This window comes from Cucurbita pepo, chromosome LG06 (genome assembly GCF_002806865.2).
Source record: "Cucurbita pepo subsp. pepo cultivar mu-cu-16 chromosome LG06, ASM280686v2, whole genome shotgun sequence".
Classification (NCBI taxonomy): Eukaryota; Viridiplantae; Streptophyta; class Magnoliopsida; order Cucurbitales; family Cucurbitaceae; genus Cucurbita; species Cucurbita pepo.
In genome coordinates, this window is record NC_036643.1 from 1,565,028 (window position 1) to 1,578,462 (window position 13,435).

General features: G+C 38.2%; 3 protein-coding genes across 5 annotated transcripts; 2 read left to right on the top strand and 1 right to left on the bottom strand.

Annotated features, from left to right (window-relative positions):
- The first annotated feature begins 493 nt into the window (after window positions 1–493).
- Window positions 494–3,902, top strand: LOC111797674 (ubiquitin carboxyl-terminal hydrolase 22). 2 transcript variants are annotated; one of them, XR_002815569.1, is made up of 4 exons: window positions 494–1,530; window positions 1,899–2,017; window positions 2,718–3,577; window positions 3,675–3,902. XR_002815569.1 is itself a non-coding variant. In XM_023680758.1 (3 exons), the coding sequence occupies exons 1-3, from the start codon at window positions 779–781 to the stop codon at window positions 3,494–3,496; spliced, it is 1,650 nt and encodes a 549-aa protein (XP_023536526.1). In that variant the 5' UTR covers window positions 494–778; the 3' UTR covers window positions 3,497–3,902. The 2 variants fall into 2 exon arrangements, 1 of the variants encoding a protein (XP_023536526.1); XM_023680758.1 differs by having other exon boundaries at window positions 2,718–3,902.
- Window positions 3,903–4,458: 556 nt separating this feature from the next.
- On the top strand, window positions 4,459–9,636 carry LOC111797052. 2 transcript variants are annotated; one of them, XM_023679927.1, is made up of 9 exons: window positions 4,459–4,614; window positions 5,893–6,233; window positions 6,315–6,465; window positions 6,560–6,894; window positions 6,967–7,117; window positions 7,744–8,120; window positions 8,210–8,360; window positions 8,458–8,795; window positions 8,889–9,636. In XM_023679927.1, the coding sequence occupies exons 2-9, from the start codon at window positions 5,901–5,903 to the stop codon at window positions 9,402–9,404; spliced, it is 2,352 nt and encodes a 783-aa protein (XP_023535695.1). In that variant the 5' UTR covers window positions 4,459–4,614; window positions 5,893–5,900; the 3' UTR covers window positions 9,405–9,636. The 2 variants fall into 2 exon arrangements, with proteins under 2 accessions (XP_023535695.1, XP_023535696.1); XM_023679928.1 differs by having other exon boundaries at window positions 4,460–4,614; window positions 6,967–7,107; window positions 7,791–8,120.
- Window positions 9,637–9,728: 92 nt separating this feature from the next.
- LOC111797053 (probable phospholipid hydroperoxide glutathione peroxidase) lies at window positions 9,729–12,933 on the bottom strand. Its single transcript, XM_023679930.1, has 6 exons — window positions 12,528–12,933; window positions 12,189–12,265; window positions 12,019–12,080; window positions 11,085–11,203; window positions 10,835–11,002; window positions 9,729–9,980 (listed from the first exon to the last, which is right to left on the bottom strand). Exons 1-6 carry the CDS (start codon window positions 12,795–12,797, stop codon window positions 9,951–9,953), a joined length of 726 nt encoding a protein of 241 aa, XP_023535698.1. The 5' UTR covers window positions 12,798–12,933; the 3' UTR covers window positions 9,729–9,950.
- Window positions 12,934–13,435: the final 502 nt, after the last annotated feature.

Consider the following 13,435-nt stretch of genomic DNA (forward strand, 5'->3'; position numbering starts at 1 on the left):
TAAAACGCTTTTTTTTTTTTACCATTTATAGCTTCGACCTTAGATAAGGGTTTTTTTTGTTTTTTTTTTTCGATTTATTTTATTTAATGTTAATTAATTAATTATTTGTTGAATATTATATTTTGAGCTTTTTNTTCTTCATGTAGTAGGTGATGTACTGTTGTCTTTGATCATGATAACACTTGATGTGGTGGTTATGAGCTACTCTCTCTTAGTACTGTAGCTAGTTTAGAATATTTCAATCTTGATAATGTAATTATTTCTATATATTTCAACAAACATTGGGTCAGTAGTGGAAGAGACTTCTTTAGTACAACACGTGAAGTTCAAAACTTCCACGTTAAGAAAATAACGAGTATTTTTATTTACTAAACTGCCCTCAAATTCACATTTATGACACAATTATGAAATTCCTCTAGGTTTGATTTAGGGATTGTAAGAGAGACCAAAGAAACTCGCCCCATTATATGATGGGCCTGAAAAGGGGAAATAATGGAATGGTTGTATTACGAAGTCTCACCAGTCAAAAGGCACCGCCTTTCCTTCTTCGCCGAGTCCTTCCATTTTCATTCCATCCAAACACACACGAGCTCTGTTTTCCCCTCACCTCCCCTCTCCACGATTTTCCCTTCATAAAACGTGGGAGATTGATTCCTCAACCCCAACTCCTAAATTTCCTCTTTAAGAACACATTACATTTCTTTCCCCCATTTTAATATAAATCATCCGTTTGATTTGTAAGAAACAAATCTGTGGTTCTGTGCATCTCTTTTTGAGCATGTTTCAAAGAAACCCATCTTATTCTAACCCAACACCATGCAATCATCTAGCTGATTACAAGCTCAGATATGGCTTAAACGGCTATAAATCCATTCAAAATCACCTTAAAACTACCCCAAATGGAAGAACCAGTATTCAAAACCCCGATTCGAAGCTACCCAGATGCGGTTCTTGCGATGGGTATGAAGGGAGGCTCTACATATGCTTGATTTGTGCTTCAATCTCTTGCTCAAATCATACCCTTCTTCATAACCAGTCCGAAAACGGCCATGATTTGGCCGTCGACGTTGAGAGAGCGGAGCTTTATTGTTATGCTTGCTCCGATCAGGTTTACGACCCGGATTTTGATCGGACGGTGATGTCGAAGCACATCGTCGCCGCCGTACTGGAGAAATCGCAATCGGCGGAGAGATCGAGTAAGAGGAGGAGATTTGGATCGATAGATTTATTGGATTTGAAGAAATTGAAACCGTTGATGTCTGTTAAAGATCAGCGGTCGAAATCGTGCTATCCTTTGGGATTGAGGGGATTGAATAACTTGGGGAATACTTGTTTTATGAACTCTGTTCTTCAAGTGTTTCTTCATACTCCGCCTTTGAGCAATTACTTCTTGAATGATCAGCACAACAGGGAAACTTGCAGCAAAAGACCCATTGGGCAGCTGTGTTTACCTTGTGACATTGATCGTATTTTTTCTGCTGTGTTTTCTGGTGATCATATGCCTTATAGTCCAGCTCAATTTCTTTACAGGTCTGCCATTGTATCATTTGTCTCAATTTCTTAATTTTCTCTGTGAGTTTACTGATCTGTGCCTGGTTCTAAGTCTTTTAGTTTGGTTAGGTTTAGGGTTCGAACGGTTTGACCGTTTGGTCAAGATTATATGTCTTAACTAGTTGAGTTCTGGCCGGTGGGTGGTTCGGAATTATGTATATATCCTAATCTATTAGCTTAAACTTTTAAGTTAACGAGGGATTAACGTGTATCGATGTCGAGTTTATACGTTGAACTACTGCCATGCCATTGCCTGGATTGTTTTGATTGATCTATCTGCTGCTTTCAAATCTGATGATTTTGGGGTATTTTCTAAACTTTTCAAATGTTGTTTTCAAATCTCTAAGTTGGTGGCAGCACTCTGCAAATTTAGCATTTTATGAGCAGCAGGATGCCCATGAGTTCTTCATCTCAGTTCTAGACCGAATCCACGAGCGAGAATGGAAATCGAGGAGCCAAGAGAAAGGTGATATGTTACTTTCCTTTCTTTCTTTCTTTTTCGTGTTTAATTGTAACAGCCCAAGTACTGCTTTAGCCTGTTACGTATCGCCGTCAGCCTCACGATTTTAAAACGTGTCTGCTGCTAGGGAGAGTTTCCCACACCCTTGTAAGGAATGTTTCGTTAACCGATGTGAGATCTCACAATCTACCCTTTTGGGGGCCTAATGTCCTCGCTAGCACACCTCCTGACGTCATAGCTCTGATACCAAATGTGAGATCCCACATCGGTTGGGAAGGGGAACGAAACATTTCTTATAAGAGTGTGGAAACCTCTCCCTAGTAGACGCGTTTTAAAATCGTGAGGTTGACAACGATATGTAACGGGCCAAAGCGTACAATATATGCTAGCGGTGGACATGGGCTGTTACATTAATGTTTAAGCTTTATTCTATGCCTGTCACATCTAATTTGGCTGCTCCGGAGTGCTTTGAATGCTCTAAAGTTTCGGGTGGTTAGAGATTTCTCTGTGAAGAACACGTTCATGCTTTTGAAATAAGTACCATTTTGAGTTAATGAATAGAAACGATTGTTCTTCGTTCGTTCGGAACGGTGTTTAGTCGAACTAAGATGAGATAAAAATGGGTATTAGAAGTTTGAGTAGAGACTAGAAATGCATTTACCTTAACTTGTAAAGATCATCTGAATTTTGGATTCCTTTTCAACAGAGAATGGGGACTGCAAATGCATTGCTCACAAGGCCTTCTCTGGGCAGTTGAGATCAGACGTGACCTGTATGACCTGTGGATTCACTTCAACAACTTATGATCCATGTGTGGATATTTCACTTGACTTGGACACCCACGATTTCTCGTCTAGAAATATTGCTAGCAAGTCGATGAAGCCCGTGGATTCCAGCAGTAAATCTACGCTCTCTGGTTGTTTGGATCTTTTTACGAGACCCGAAAAGCTGGGATCGGACCAGAAACTTTTCTGCCAGAATTGTCAAGAAATGAGAAGTTCAGTGAAGCAAATGTCTATCAGAAGGCTGCCATTGGTCTTGTGTTTGCATATCAAACGATTCGAGCACTCTTTTGTCAGACGAACGTCGAGAAAAATTGATCGGTATTTGCAGTTTCCTTTCTCCCTCGACATGATCCCGTATTTGTCGTCTTCGATTATCAGAAACAGATATGGGAATAGGATTTTTGCTTCTGAGGGTGACGAAATAGATGCTTCGTCAAAGTTTGAGATTTTCGCTGTGGTTTCTCATTCGGGGACGCTCGAGTCTGGTCATTATGTGACATACTTGCGTTTGAGAAGTCGATGGTATAAGTGCGACGATGCCTGGATCACCGAAGTCGATGAAGAAATGGTGAGAAATTCTCAGTGTTATATGATGTTTTATCTACAGAAAATACCGAACTACAAACCGAATGAGGATTTGAGCTGCCTTCCTATTTCCCCGCGCAACGATGCGTTCCAACAGATTGCTGGTTGCTGTTAACAGCGGGATTTGTCGAGATTCGCCGAAGTTTTCCATATTATGCATCACACATTCAAGGCCCCGACTAAGGATCAAAATGAATGATCGAACGATCAGTACTTCAGAAAATGACTTTTGTCGTGATTGACGCGTATTCTCTTCGAGAAATCACAACCCTGAATGTTTCTGCTGTTGTGCCAGGCAGCGCCAGAATTTCGTCACAGGAGACTAACGTGACGTTAAGCTGGTCGCTAAGGCTCAAACGACAGGACGATATGATATCGAAATATCGAAAAACGTTGCGGATTGGTATCTTGAAAGATGAAGATGGGTACTACAAAATGGTCATGTGTATGTCAAAATTTAAAACTTTATACAAGTTTATTAAAGGCCTCGCTCATCAAGACACGAGGGTCGTTGAAAAAAATGCTTTTTTTTTTTTTTTGGGTATTTTATTATTATTTTATTTTTTTAAGTTTATTTAAAATGACAAATTTATTTGCCTTCACGATTATAAATATGTTTTTTTTAATCTCTACCATATATCTTGAAAATTTTCAATTAAACATTTTTAGATTATATATTTCTCAAATGTTTTTCAATTAATACAATTTTTTTAACTAATTTTTTATTTATTAAGATTTTTTAAAAATAACCTAAAATCACCAAATAACTACTTTTAAATCATTATCTTTTAAGGCAATATATATAGATATATATTAATTTTGTTTAAAAATAACTTATAAATTAGATATAAAATTAATTGCAAAAATATTTTTTTAAATGAGTATGTTCAATACAAAAATGGAAATTCAAAATAATTATTTAACTTCCAAAATTAAAATAGTAAACTTAATTATTTCACTTTAAATATATTAACAATAATTTTTTTTTTCGAAAAGAAAAAATGGGACGCCGCTGAAGAATGCTGGAAATGGGCCTGGCCCATTTAATTTGAAGCCCTAAGAATATAAAGAGCCGTGTATGGCAATAGGCACAAGTTGCCTCCGTGACCAAACAGCTCTGGAGTTTTTCGCTCCTATCCCGGATTAGGGTTAACTCTTCCGACAAACAAGATTTCTTAGGCGCCAACTGACTCATTCATTGCAATTCCTTCTCAGTAGAGCAACAACTAACAGGTAAAAGCAAACCACCATTTGTCCCGCCGTTTAAATCTCTCCCTTCAAATCTTCCATTGCATTTGTTCTATCTTCTTTCCCTGCTTGTTCTTCTCTTCGCCGTCGGACAATGCTGTTGTTCGACTGCGAGTTTTGAGTGTTTTTGTGGTACGAAAACGTTCTGGCATTGTATTGAATATGATCGGAATCTTCAAAACTGTGTACTCTAGCAATCTAGAAGATGAATTTGTTCATGATCACGTTATTTTGGAGAATTTGTTCATGTTTTCGTTAATTTTAGTTCATCATGGATTTAGAATTCTGAAGGATTTTGATCAGGCAGGGTTGCATGGAGATAATGTAGAAGTTCCTCTTGCAATGAATACCTAGTTTTTATCTTTGGATTCCATTTTCTGACTCTTATTGCACGCAGCTGCTTCGTGATCCTCCATTGCATCGTCTTGCATGTTAACATTCGTTAGCAGTGTTCATGACTTTTAGCGGTTCATTGCATCTATAAAATTATTACCAATTGCAGATTAATGGCCAATTTTTGTTTTGCTTGTGGTGTGAAAATCTTTTAAAATCTCCTAAGGGATTGACATGGAATCTGTGAGATCCCACATTGGTTGGAGAGGAGAACGAGACATTCTTGGTGTGGAAACCTCTCCTTAGAAGACACGTTTTAAAAACCTTGAAGGGAAACCCCAAAGAGGACAATATCTGCTAATAGTGGGCTTGGGCTGTTACAAATGGTATTAGAGCCAGACATGAGGCGATGTGGAGGCTGAGCCTCGAAGGGGGGTGGACACGAGGTGGTGTGCTAATAAGGACGCTGGACCCCGAAGGAGGGTGGATTGGGGGGTCCCACATTGATTGGAGAAAGGAATGAGTGCTAGCGAGGACGCTAGACCTTGAAGGGGGGTAGATTGTGAGATTTCACATTGGTTGAAGAGGAGAAAACATTCTTTACAAGGGTGTAGAAACCTCTCCCTAGCAGACGCATTTTAAAAACCTCGAGAGAATCTCAAAAGGGAAAATCCAAAAAAGACAATATCTGCTAGTGGTGGGCTTGAACTGTTACAGAATCCGTAGTGTCTATTAGAATTCTTTCGTTTATTTGAGAACTCAATGATCTTTTTTGAGTTTTGAATACTTGATTCTCTCACATCCTTATTTACTCACGAGCATAGTTAAAACTTGTTAGTTAAGTCGTTCATATGACTAAATTATAAATCATGTATTATGAGTTTTTGCTACTCACTGGATGAGTAATCTTAGATTTTTTGTGATATCTAGAAGAAGCAATGGGTACCCAAACTATTCCAAGCCATGAACGCTCCAGAACATATTGGACACCAGTAATGGAACGTTACTTCATTGATCTTATGTTGGAGCAGCTTCACAGAGGAAACAGGAGTGGCCACACTTTCAACAAGCAGGCATGGACGGACATGCTTACAATGTTTAATACGAAATTTGGATCTCAGTACGATAAAGACGTTTTGAAGAGTCGCTATACAAATTTGTGGAAGCAATTCAATGATGTTAAGCATCTATTAGGTCATGATGGTTTTTCGTGGGACGAAGGTCGACAAATGGTAATCGCTGATGATCATGTATGGGACATTTACATCCAGGTGAAATTTTTTTACTTACGAAGAAATAATATGAAGTGTGATAATCTTGCTATGATTTTAAACGACGATGTAATTTTGCAGGCGCATCCAGATGCACGATCCTATAAAACTAAAGCGGTACTGAATTTTAGCGATTTATGTCTGATATATGGTTACACTAATGCTGATGGAAGATACAGTCGATCGAGTCACGATATAGACTTTGATGACGAAGTCCAAGCTGTAAATACAGGTAAAAATGGTTTCTGATACATAAGTAATGGCGCTCTATCCCCGGTCTGTTCAATATCATTTACTCTATTCCCGGACTTGCCCTCGAGTTTCAGGTGATGCCATTGGTTGTGTTGCCCCTCCTGATCGTCCAAGGACGGATTGGACGCCCGAAATGGATCAGTATTTCATTGAGCTTATGCTAGATCAAGTAGGAAGAGGCAATAAGGTGTCTAATACATTCAATAAGCAAGCGTGGACGGATATGCTTGCATTGTTTAATGCTAAATTTGGTCCTCAACATGGTAAAAGGGTGTTACGACATCGATTTAAGAAATTATGGAAATATTACTGTGATATTATGAATCTACTTCAACAAAATGGATTTTGCTGGGATGAAGTACAACAAATGGTTGTGGCTGATGATGATATTTGGGATGCTTATGTCAAGGTAAATATTCATTAGCTTTAAAACGTAATCTTCATTTTCTTCGAGTGTTTTAATGGACTTTATTGAATGCAGACGCACCCGTTTGCACGAAGTTATAGAACGAAAGAGTTGCCGAACTACTATGACTTGGTTCTCATATATGGGAACGTAATTGACAGTGAGAACCAGAATCATTTGCATCTAGATAAGAACCTTCCCGACGATATATCAGAGGTAAAGGGTGGTGAGTTACGAGTTCTTTACAAAGCCATTGAGAACCAATTGATACCTTACATTGGAGATTATCGTAGGAAAATGTGAGATCTCTCACATCGGTTGGAGAGTGGAACGAAACATTCCTTTTAAGGGTGTGGAAACCTCTCCCTAGTGAACGCGTTTTTAAACTTTGAGGGGAATCCTGGAAGGAAAGCCCAAGGACAATATCTGCTAGCGGTGGGCTCGGGCTTTACTAATGGTATCAGAGCCAGACACTGAATTGTGTGCCAACAAGGACGTTGGGCGCCCAAGAGGGGTGGATTGTGAGATCCTACATCGGTTAGAGAGTGGAACGAAGCATTCCTTTTAAGGGTGTGGAAACCTCTCCCGAGTGGAAGCCTATAAAGGAAGTCCAAAGAGGACAATATCTGCTCACAGTGGGCTTGGGCTGTTACAGAAAGGAACTCAATCGATGCTTATCCGCATGTTGCAACCTAGACTATGTACAATTGAAATAAACTCATTTATCCTTTTGCTTTCTTAATGAACTAGGTTAGATAAACATTTTAGCTCTGCTGGTAGTTTTAGAAATTCTTGACGGACGATACCGATACTGAACTTCGTATTTTTTTCTTCTTTATGTTTTGTGTGTAGTTCAAACTCGAAGTGAATTTTGTCATAAAAGTATTATGCACCTGCAGGAGAATCAAATGCCAACTGTCAGCGACCGCACCCGAACATATTGGACGCCCCCAATGGATCGTTACCTCATAGACTTGCTGCTTGAACAGGTGAATAGGGGCAATAAAATAGGCCAAACGTTTGTAAGTCATTCTTGGATCGACATGGTTACCGCTTTCAATGCCCAATTCAGAGCTCACCATGACAAGGATGTGTTGAAAAATCGATACAAACATTTGAGACGGCTGTATAATGAAATAAAGATTCTTCTCGAACAGAGAGGATTTTCATGGGATGAAAACCGTGAAATTGTTACTGCTGACGACCATGTTTGGGATGCTTATACTAAGGTTTTCACTGCTCTCTCTGAATAGCTCTCTTTTTTTTTACCCCTTTTTTTTAACCCTTTCCCTTTTGTGCTTATGTATTAAATAAACAGGATCACCCTGTTGCCCGATCATATAGAGTTAAAACTGTACCAAGCTATCACAAGTTGTGTTTTATATTTGGTGAAGAGAGTTCTGACAGAAGATATAGCCGTTTGGCCCATGATACCGATCCGAGTAATGAAGTGCCTGTTCTTATGACTGGTACGTATAATCAGTGATATCATCTCAATTACGAGTTCTGTTGCTCGGAGACTCGAAAATATGTTGCTTGAATACTTTATGTTTTTGTATTTTGTAGATGAAAGGAACAATGATCAAGTTCCTGCTGGACCTTCACCCATGATAGATTGGACACCTCAGATGGATCGCGCTTTTATCGATCTTATGCTTGAACATTCGCAAGAAGGAAGTATGTTCGGTCAAGCGTTTAGCGAGCAAGCATGGAGTCACGTGATTATATCATTCAATGAGAGGTTCAAACTTCAATGTGGCCGATCTGTTCTAGAAGATCGTTATGTCTGGTGGATGAAGCAATACGGCGAAATCTACGATCTTCTCAATCACGGTGGGTTCATGTGGAATGAATCTCAACAATTGATTACTGCTGAGGATGATCTCTGGGAAGCCTATGGAAAGGTGACTTACCAAAATTTTCAATATAGAACAGAATCTGTGTTTAAATGTCATTTCTAAGTTACTTCATTTATCGATGTTTCGAACGTTCTGCAGGAATGCCCCAATGCCCTCTTGTACAAAGACAAATTCCTAGGCTACTATACTGACTTGTGCAAGATTTTCGGAAACGTAATAGATAAAGAAGTCAACAGTCGGTATACAGGTGAAATCGATAATGAAAATATGGAGATAAAGATGGATGGAAATGAACAACACCTACTCCTAACAACAAGAGAGTTCCAAATTTCTCAGCATAGAAAGCGTTCTTCCGAGATGATATCAATGGACACAGAGCTCTCGAAGAAAGTGCATAGAACCGAGAACGACGTGCAGAAAGCTCTGTCCGAAATGGCAGGTGTAGTCACTAGATTGGTGAGCATGAGACAGCACCATAACTATAAAGCAGGCGAAGGTGCCATCGATGCACTTCAGGCTATACCCGACATCGATGATGAACTTATGTTGGATGCCTGTGATTTCTTAGAAGATGAAAGGAAGGCAAAAACGTTTATGGCTTTGGATGCAACCCTGCGAAAGAAATGGTTGCTAAGAAAGCTTCGTTCTCAATAGAAAGCATTGACAGGGATCAACTCATCACCCTTGCAGCAACTAGTAAGTATTTTGTCAACTTTCTAGTAAGTTATATATATATAAAAGATAAAGTTATGGTATTTTGTGGTCAAGATTAAAAAAAATATAGGAAAAAAAAAATCAATTTTGACCCCTAAACTTGTTGATTTGTTTCAATTTTTACCATAGACAGTTTAATTTTATCAAATTGTGCCTTAGACAAGTGTTTACACAATTATATACTTAAAATTTTAAGTATTGCATCCACAACTCTCTAAACCAATGCTCTAATGCAGCAGACGTTGGCAGGGAAAAATCCCACAATAGAACACGAAATTCCCAAATTATATAATTATAATAACTAATATTATTTTGTTATGAACACCGGAAAATTAAAGGAGATGAAATAAATAGAAGTTCCAATCATTCACAGTACCAACACAATTCGATGAGCCTCTACGACGATAAACGTATGTACAATCTGTTCCCTTTCTTTTCTTCCTCCCATGATTCAGCTTCTACAAACTTCTTCATCGTCTCTAGCTTTTAGGCGGCTACAAGCTTTTGGATATCCTTCTGCAAAGACAGAAAACGTAATCAGTATAGCAAAAGTTAAAAGGGAAGTGTTTGCAACTCAAAAGCACTTCCTTTTTATTAATGGCAACCCTGGTTGGTTGAGTGGATAGATCGCTGTCATGACCGAGTCTATGTCAATTACTGTGCTCATGTTGGGACGAAGAAAATAGTAAACTTTCCAAACTTACAATAGGAAAAATTTCTTGTGTATTCAATGAAGCGTTCGAATCATTAAATTATCTTGTTTTGGCTTGGCTATAAAGTTGAAGAAACATGGAAAAGTTGAAGAAACATGGAAAGATGAGGAACACAACTTAATAGCTTGGATAGCTGGCTTAGCTGGCTTGGCTTGACTATAAAGTTGAAGAAACATGGAAAGATGAGGAACACAACTTAATAGCTTGCTTGGCTTGACTATAAAGTTGAAGAAACATGGAAAGATGAGGAACACAACTTAATAGCTTGGATAGCTGTGAGTGCATATCTCTAGTTATCACCGACAAGAATTTGAAAGAAAAAAAAAAGAGTTCGGGAAGGTATGGAGATTTGAAGCTTCAACCTCAAGGTAAAGAATATATATCAATAATTGTCGAACTATGTTCATGTTGGGAAGAAAAACGTTGTTAACTTTTGAAAATTACCGGTTTCTATGATATCTTTAGGATTCACTTAAAATTAGGGCAAATTTCTCGTGTATTCAATGAAGCACTCGAATTATTCGATTGTCTAGACCACAAAGTTGAAGAAACAAGGTAAAAGCCAAAAAAAAAGCTAAAGAACAACGGAAGCTTGCAAAAACTAGATAACACGACGAAATTCAGAATGGTGCATCTAAAAAGAAAAATCGGGCATACCTCAATTTGAAAAGGTGATGTTGTTGGTGGATATCTCTCAACAACTTTACCATTTTTGTCCACCAAAAATTTCTCGAAGTTCCACTTGATAAGATCGCCCAAAAACCCTCCAGCACTTGATTTGAGAAACTGATATACTGGGGCAGTATTTGGACCGTTAACATCAACCTGTGTGCAGCAATTCTATCACTATTATGCTATGTTCACATTAAATCGTGGTCCGTGATGATAATAAACGCAGTGGGTGTACCTTGTCAAAAATTGGGAACTCTGCTTTGAACCTTGAGCACGCGAACTGTTTGATTTCTGGATTGGACCCAGGTTCTTGGCCTCCAAATTGGTTGCATGGAAAAGCCAGAATCTCTAATCCTGCCCTCCCCAACAAACACAAAAGAATTAAGATTGTGAAATCTCCCTACTACTTGGCTGAACCTGATATATTCTTCTTGGATTCAACCGAAAAGCTCAAATCTAAATGAAAGTTAACCAAATAGCATGTGTAAATCAAGCTAATATCGTGCCTGAATCTATATCGATTCTCCATAAATTCAACAAGTTCAATCGTGCACAGCCCGAACCTTCTTTATGTCATATACACCAAGTAGTAAAAAGAATCGCAAAGAACTAAGGTTTCCATCATTCGATTCTCTTCCCTCGAGTTGGAATGGTTTTCTAAGTGCTTAAAAATTCTTTTTTAGCATGAACACGAATCATTTTATGAGCACTTGAAAAGTCATTTCAACTCATATTGACCCAAACAATCTTGTACTCCAATTGATGTAGTCCCAAATAATCTTGTACTCCAATTGATGTATTACAGCTCAAGTTCACCACTAACCGATTTTGTGTTTTCTCTCTCGGGCTTTCCCTCAAGGTTTTTAAAACGCGTCAGCTAGGAAGAGGTTTCCACACCCTTATAAAGAATGTTTCGTTCCCCTCTCCAACTAATGTGGGATCTCACAATCCACCCCTTTCAGGGCACAGCGTCATCGCTAGCACTCGTTCCTTTCTCTAATCAATGTGAGATCTCATGTGCGGTAACCGTCTTATAAGCAAAAGAATGCCACACAACCATTGATGAGAAAGGAAAAAAAATGATATCAGACTAGCTTGTTCAAATTGTTTGTCAGGTGTTCTTCGGAGTGCTAATAGATAATGCAGCCCCTACCAAAGAATTTTGATACCTTGAGCTTTGTACTTCTCATACAAGTGTGACAGTTCTGAGTAATTTGCCGTCGTCAAGCCACTGGCATCAACAAAAGAAATACAAAATTCATAATAAGTTTTTCAGGGAACTCAATTGCACAATTTAAAGCTAAGTATCGTCTAACCAAAGTTAGCTAGGGTTGGATACCATCTAGAAGCAACGTTTACTATCAGGAGAACCTTCCCTTTGAACTTGTTCAGAGAAACATCTTTGCCATCAATATCCTGCACCAGAAAACACTCTTCAGATGTCACAAGGATCCTAAACAAGTGCTTCTAAGAGCAATAAAAGTGTTTTTAATGCCATTCCACAAATCAAAGCTTCTTTACTCGTACGGTTCAGCTTGAACTCTGGCTGAAATGAATATCGCCGCAGTGAATTCACCATAAATCTAATATATGCTCAGATAAACTTCACCGCTCCCGATGAACAATATTGAAGAATTACAGGTAAGAATACAAAGAACAAGAGTATGCAGAAAAGCACCTTAACAGTGAAATCGTGAATACTCTTCTCCGTAGCTGCTCTGGCAGATACACCAGAAAATTGAGCTTTCGAGAAAACACGGCGAGAGATTGACGACTGTAGAGGCAAATTATGGCATAGAAAAGCCGATTTCGAAGCGCCAAGCGAGGTTTTCACCGAGGGAATCAAGGTAGGTGCCATGGAAGACCAGGAAGCAGCGGAATAGCAGAAACCTGTTCTGATTTGCGCACAGACATTGATAGGAGGCGAGAAAGTAGCGGAGAAAGACATGGAAGCTCTGTGAATGCGGTGGATTGGGAAGACGAGAATTTGGTCCGTGAGTTCCGGAGTGTTCTTGAAGTAGAAAGGCAGATTCCGATTGACTGTGTGAAAGAAAGGCACATTTGCCTAAGCACCTGAGAGGCAATGAAACGATTTAATGTGGAAGATGTGGTTACACGTGTCATTGCCTGGTCCATTTTATTTAGTATCAAACAAAATGGTTCATTATTAAAATATTATTTTAAAGATGTATAATATAATTACTATTTTTTAATTTCTTAAACAAAAAGAAAATAAAAATAATAATTATGAAGATAATTGTATTATGGTACTCTGCATTTAGTAAATTTTTATTTTTCTCTTAATTCAACAACCCTAGTAAAGTAGATTTGGAATTTTTCTTTTGTTGTTAGTTAAACTTGAGTGGACTTTTTTACCCTTTAATTTAATTTAATATATATATTAATAATTGAATTATATTCATTGAAATTATTGAGTAGTTTTAATGAGTTTGGTTGAAATATTTTTTTACTGTCCAATTGAGTTCATCCTTATTAAATAATGAACTGTTGGGTTAAGATCGTTTGGACGGTTTGGATCATTTATTCAATTTTTTAATATACAAGGGCAATAAAGTAAATTAAAGT

Excerpts from the sequence above, each read along its gene's own strand:
- LOC111797674 (XM_023680758.1), top strand. The coding sequence starts at position 779 with ATGTTTCAAAGAAACCCATCTTATTCTAACCCAACACCATGCAATCAT. Across the intron at positions 1,531-1,898 it reads CCAGCTCAATTTCTTTACAG|TTGGTGGCAGCACTCTGCAA; the intron begins GTCTGCCATTGT and ends CAAATCTCTAAG. Across the intron at positions 2,018-2,717 it reads ATCGAGGAGCCAAGAGAAAG|AGAATGGGGACTGCAAATGC; the intron begins GTGATATGTTAC and ends CCTTTTCAACAG.
- LOC111797052 (XM_023679927.1), top strand. The coding sequence starts at position 5,901 with ATGGGTACCCAAACTATTCCAAGCCATGAACGCTCCAGAACATATTGG. Across the intron at positions 6,234-6,314 it reads TATGGGACATTTACATCCAG|GCGCATCCAGATGCACGATC; the intron begins GTGAAATTTTTT and ends GTAATTTTGCAG. Across the intron at positions 7,118-7,743 it reads TATATCAGAGGTAAAGGGTG|TTCAAACTCGAAGTGAATTT; the intron begins GTGAGTTACGAG and ends TTTTGTGTGTAG.
- LOC111797053 (XM_023679930.1), bottom strand. The coding sequence starts at position 12,797 with ATGTCTTTCTCCGCTACTTTCTCGCCTCCTATCAATGTCTGTGCGCAA. Across the intron at positions 11,204-12,018 it reads TGAGAAGTACAAAGCTCAAG|GATTAGAGATTCTGGCTTTT; the intron begins GTATCAAAATTC and ends TGGGGAGGGCAG. Across the intron at positions 11,003-11,084 it reads AGTTCCCAATTTTTGACAAG|GTTGATGTTAACGGTCCAAA; the intron begins GTACACCCACTG and ends TGCTGCACACAG.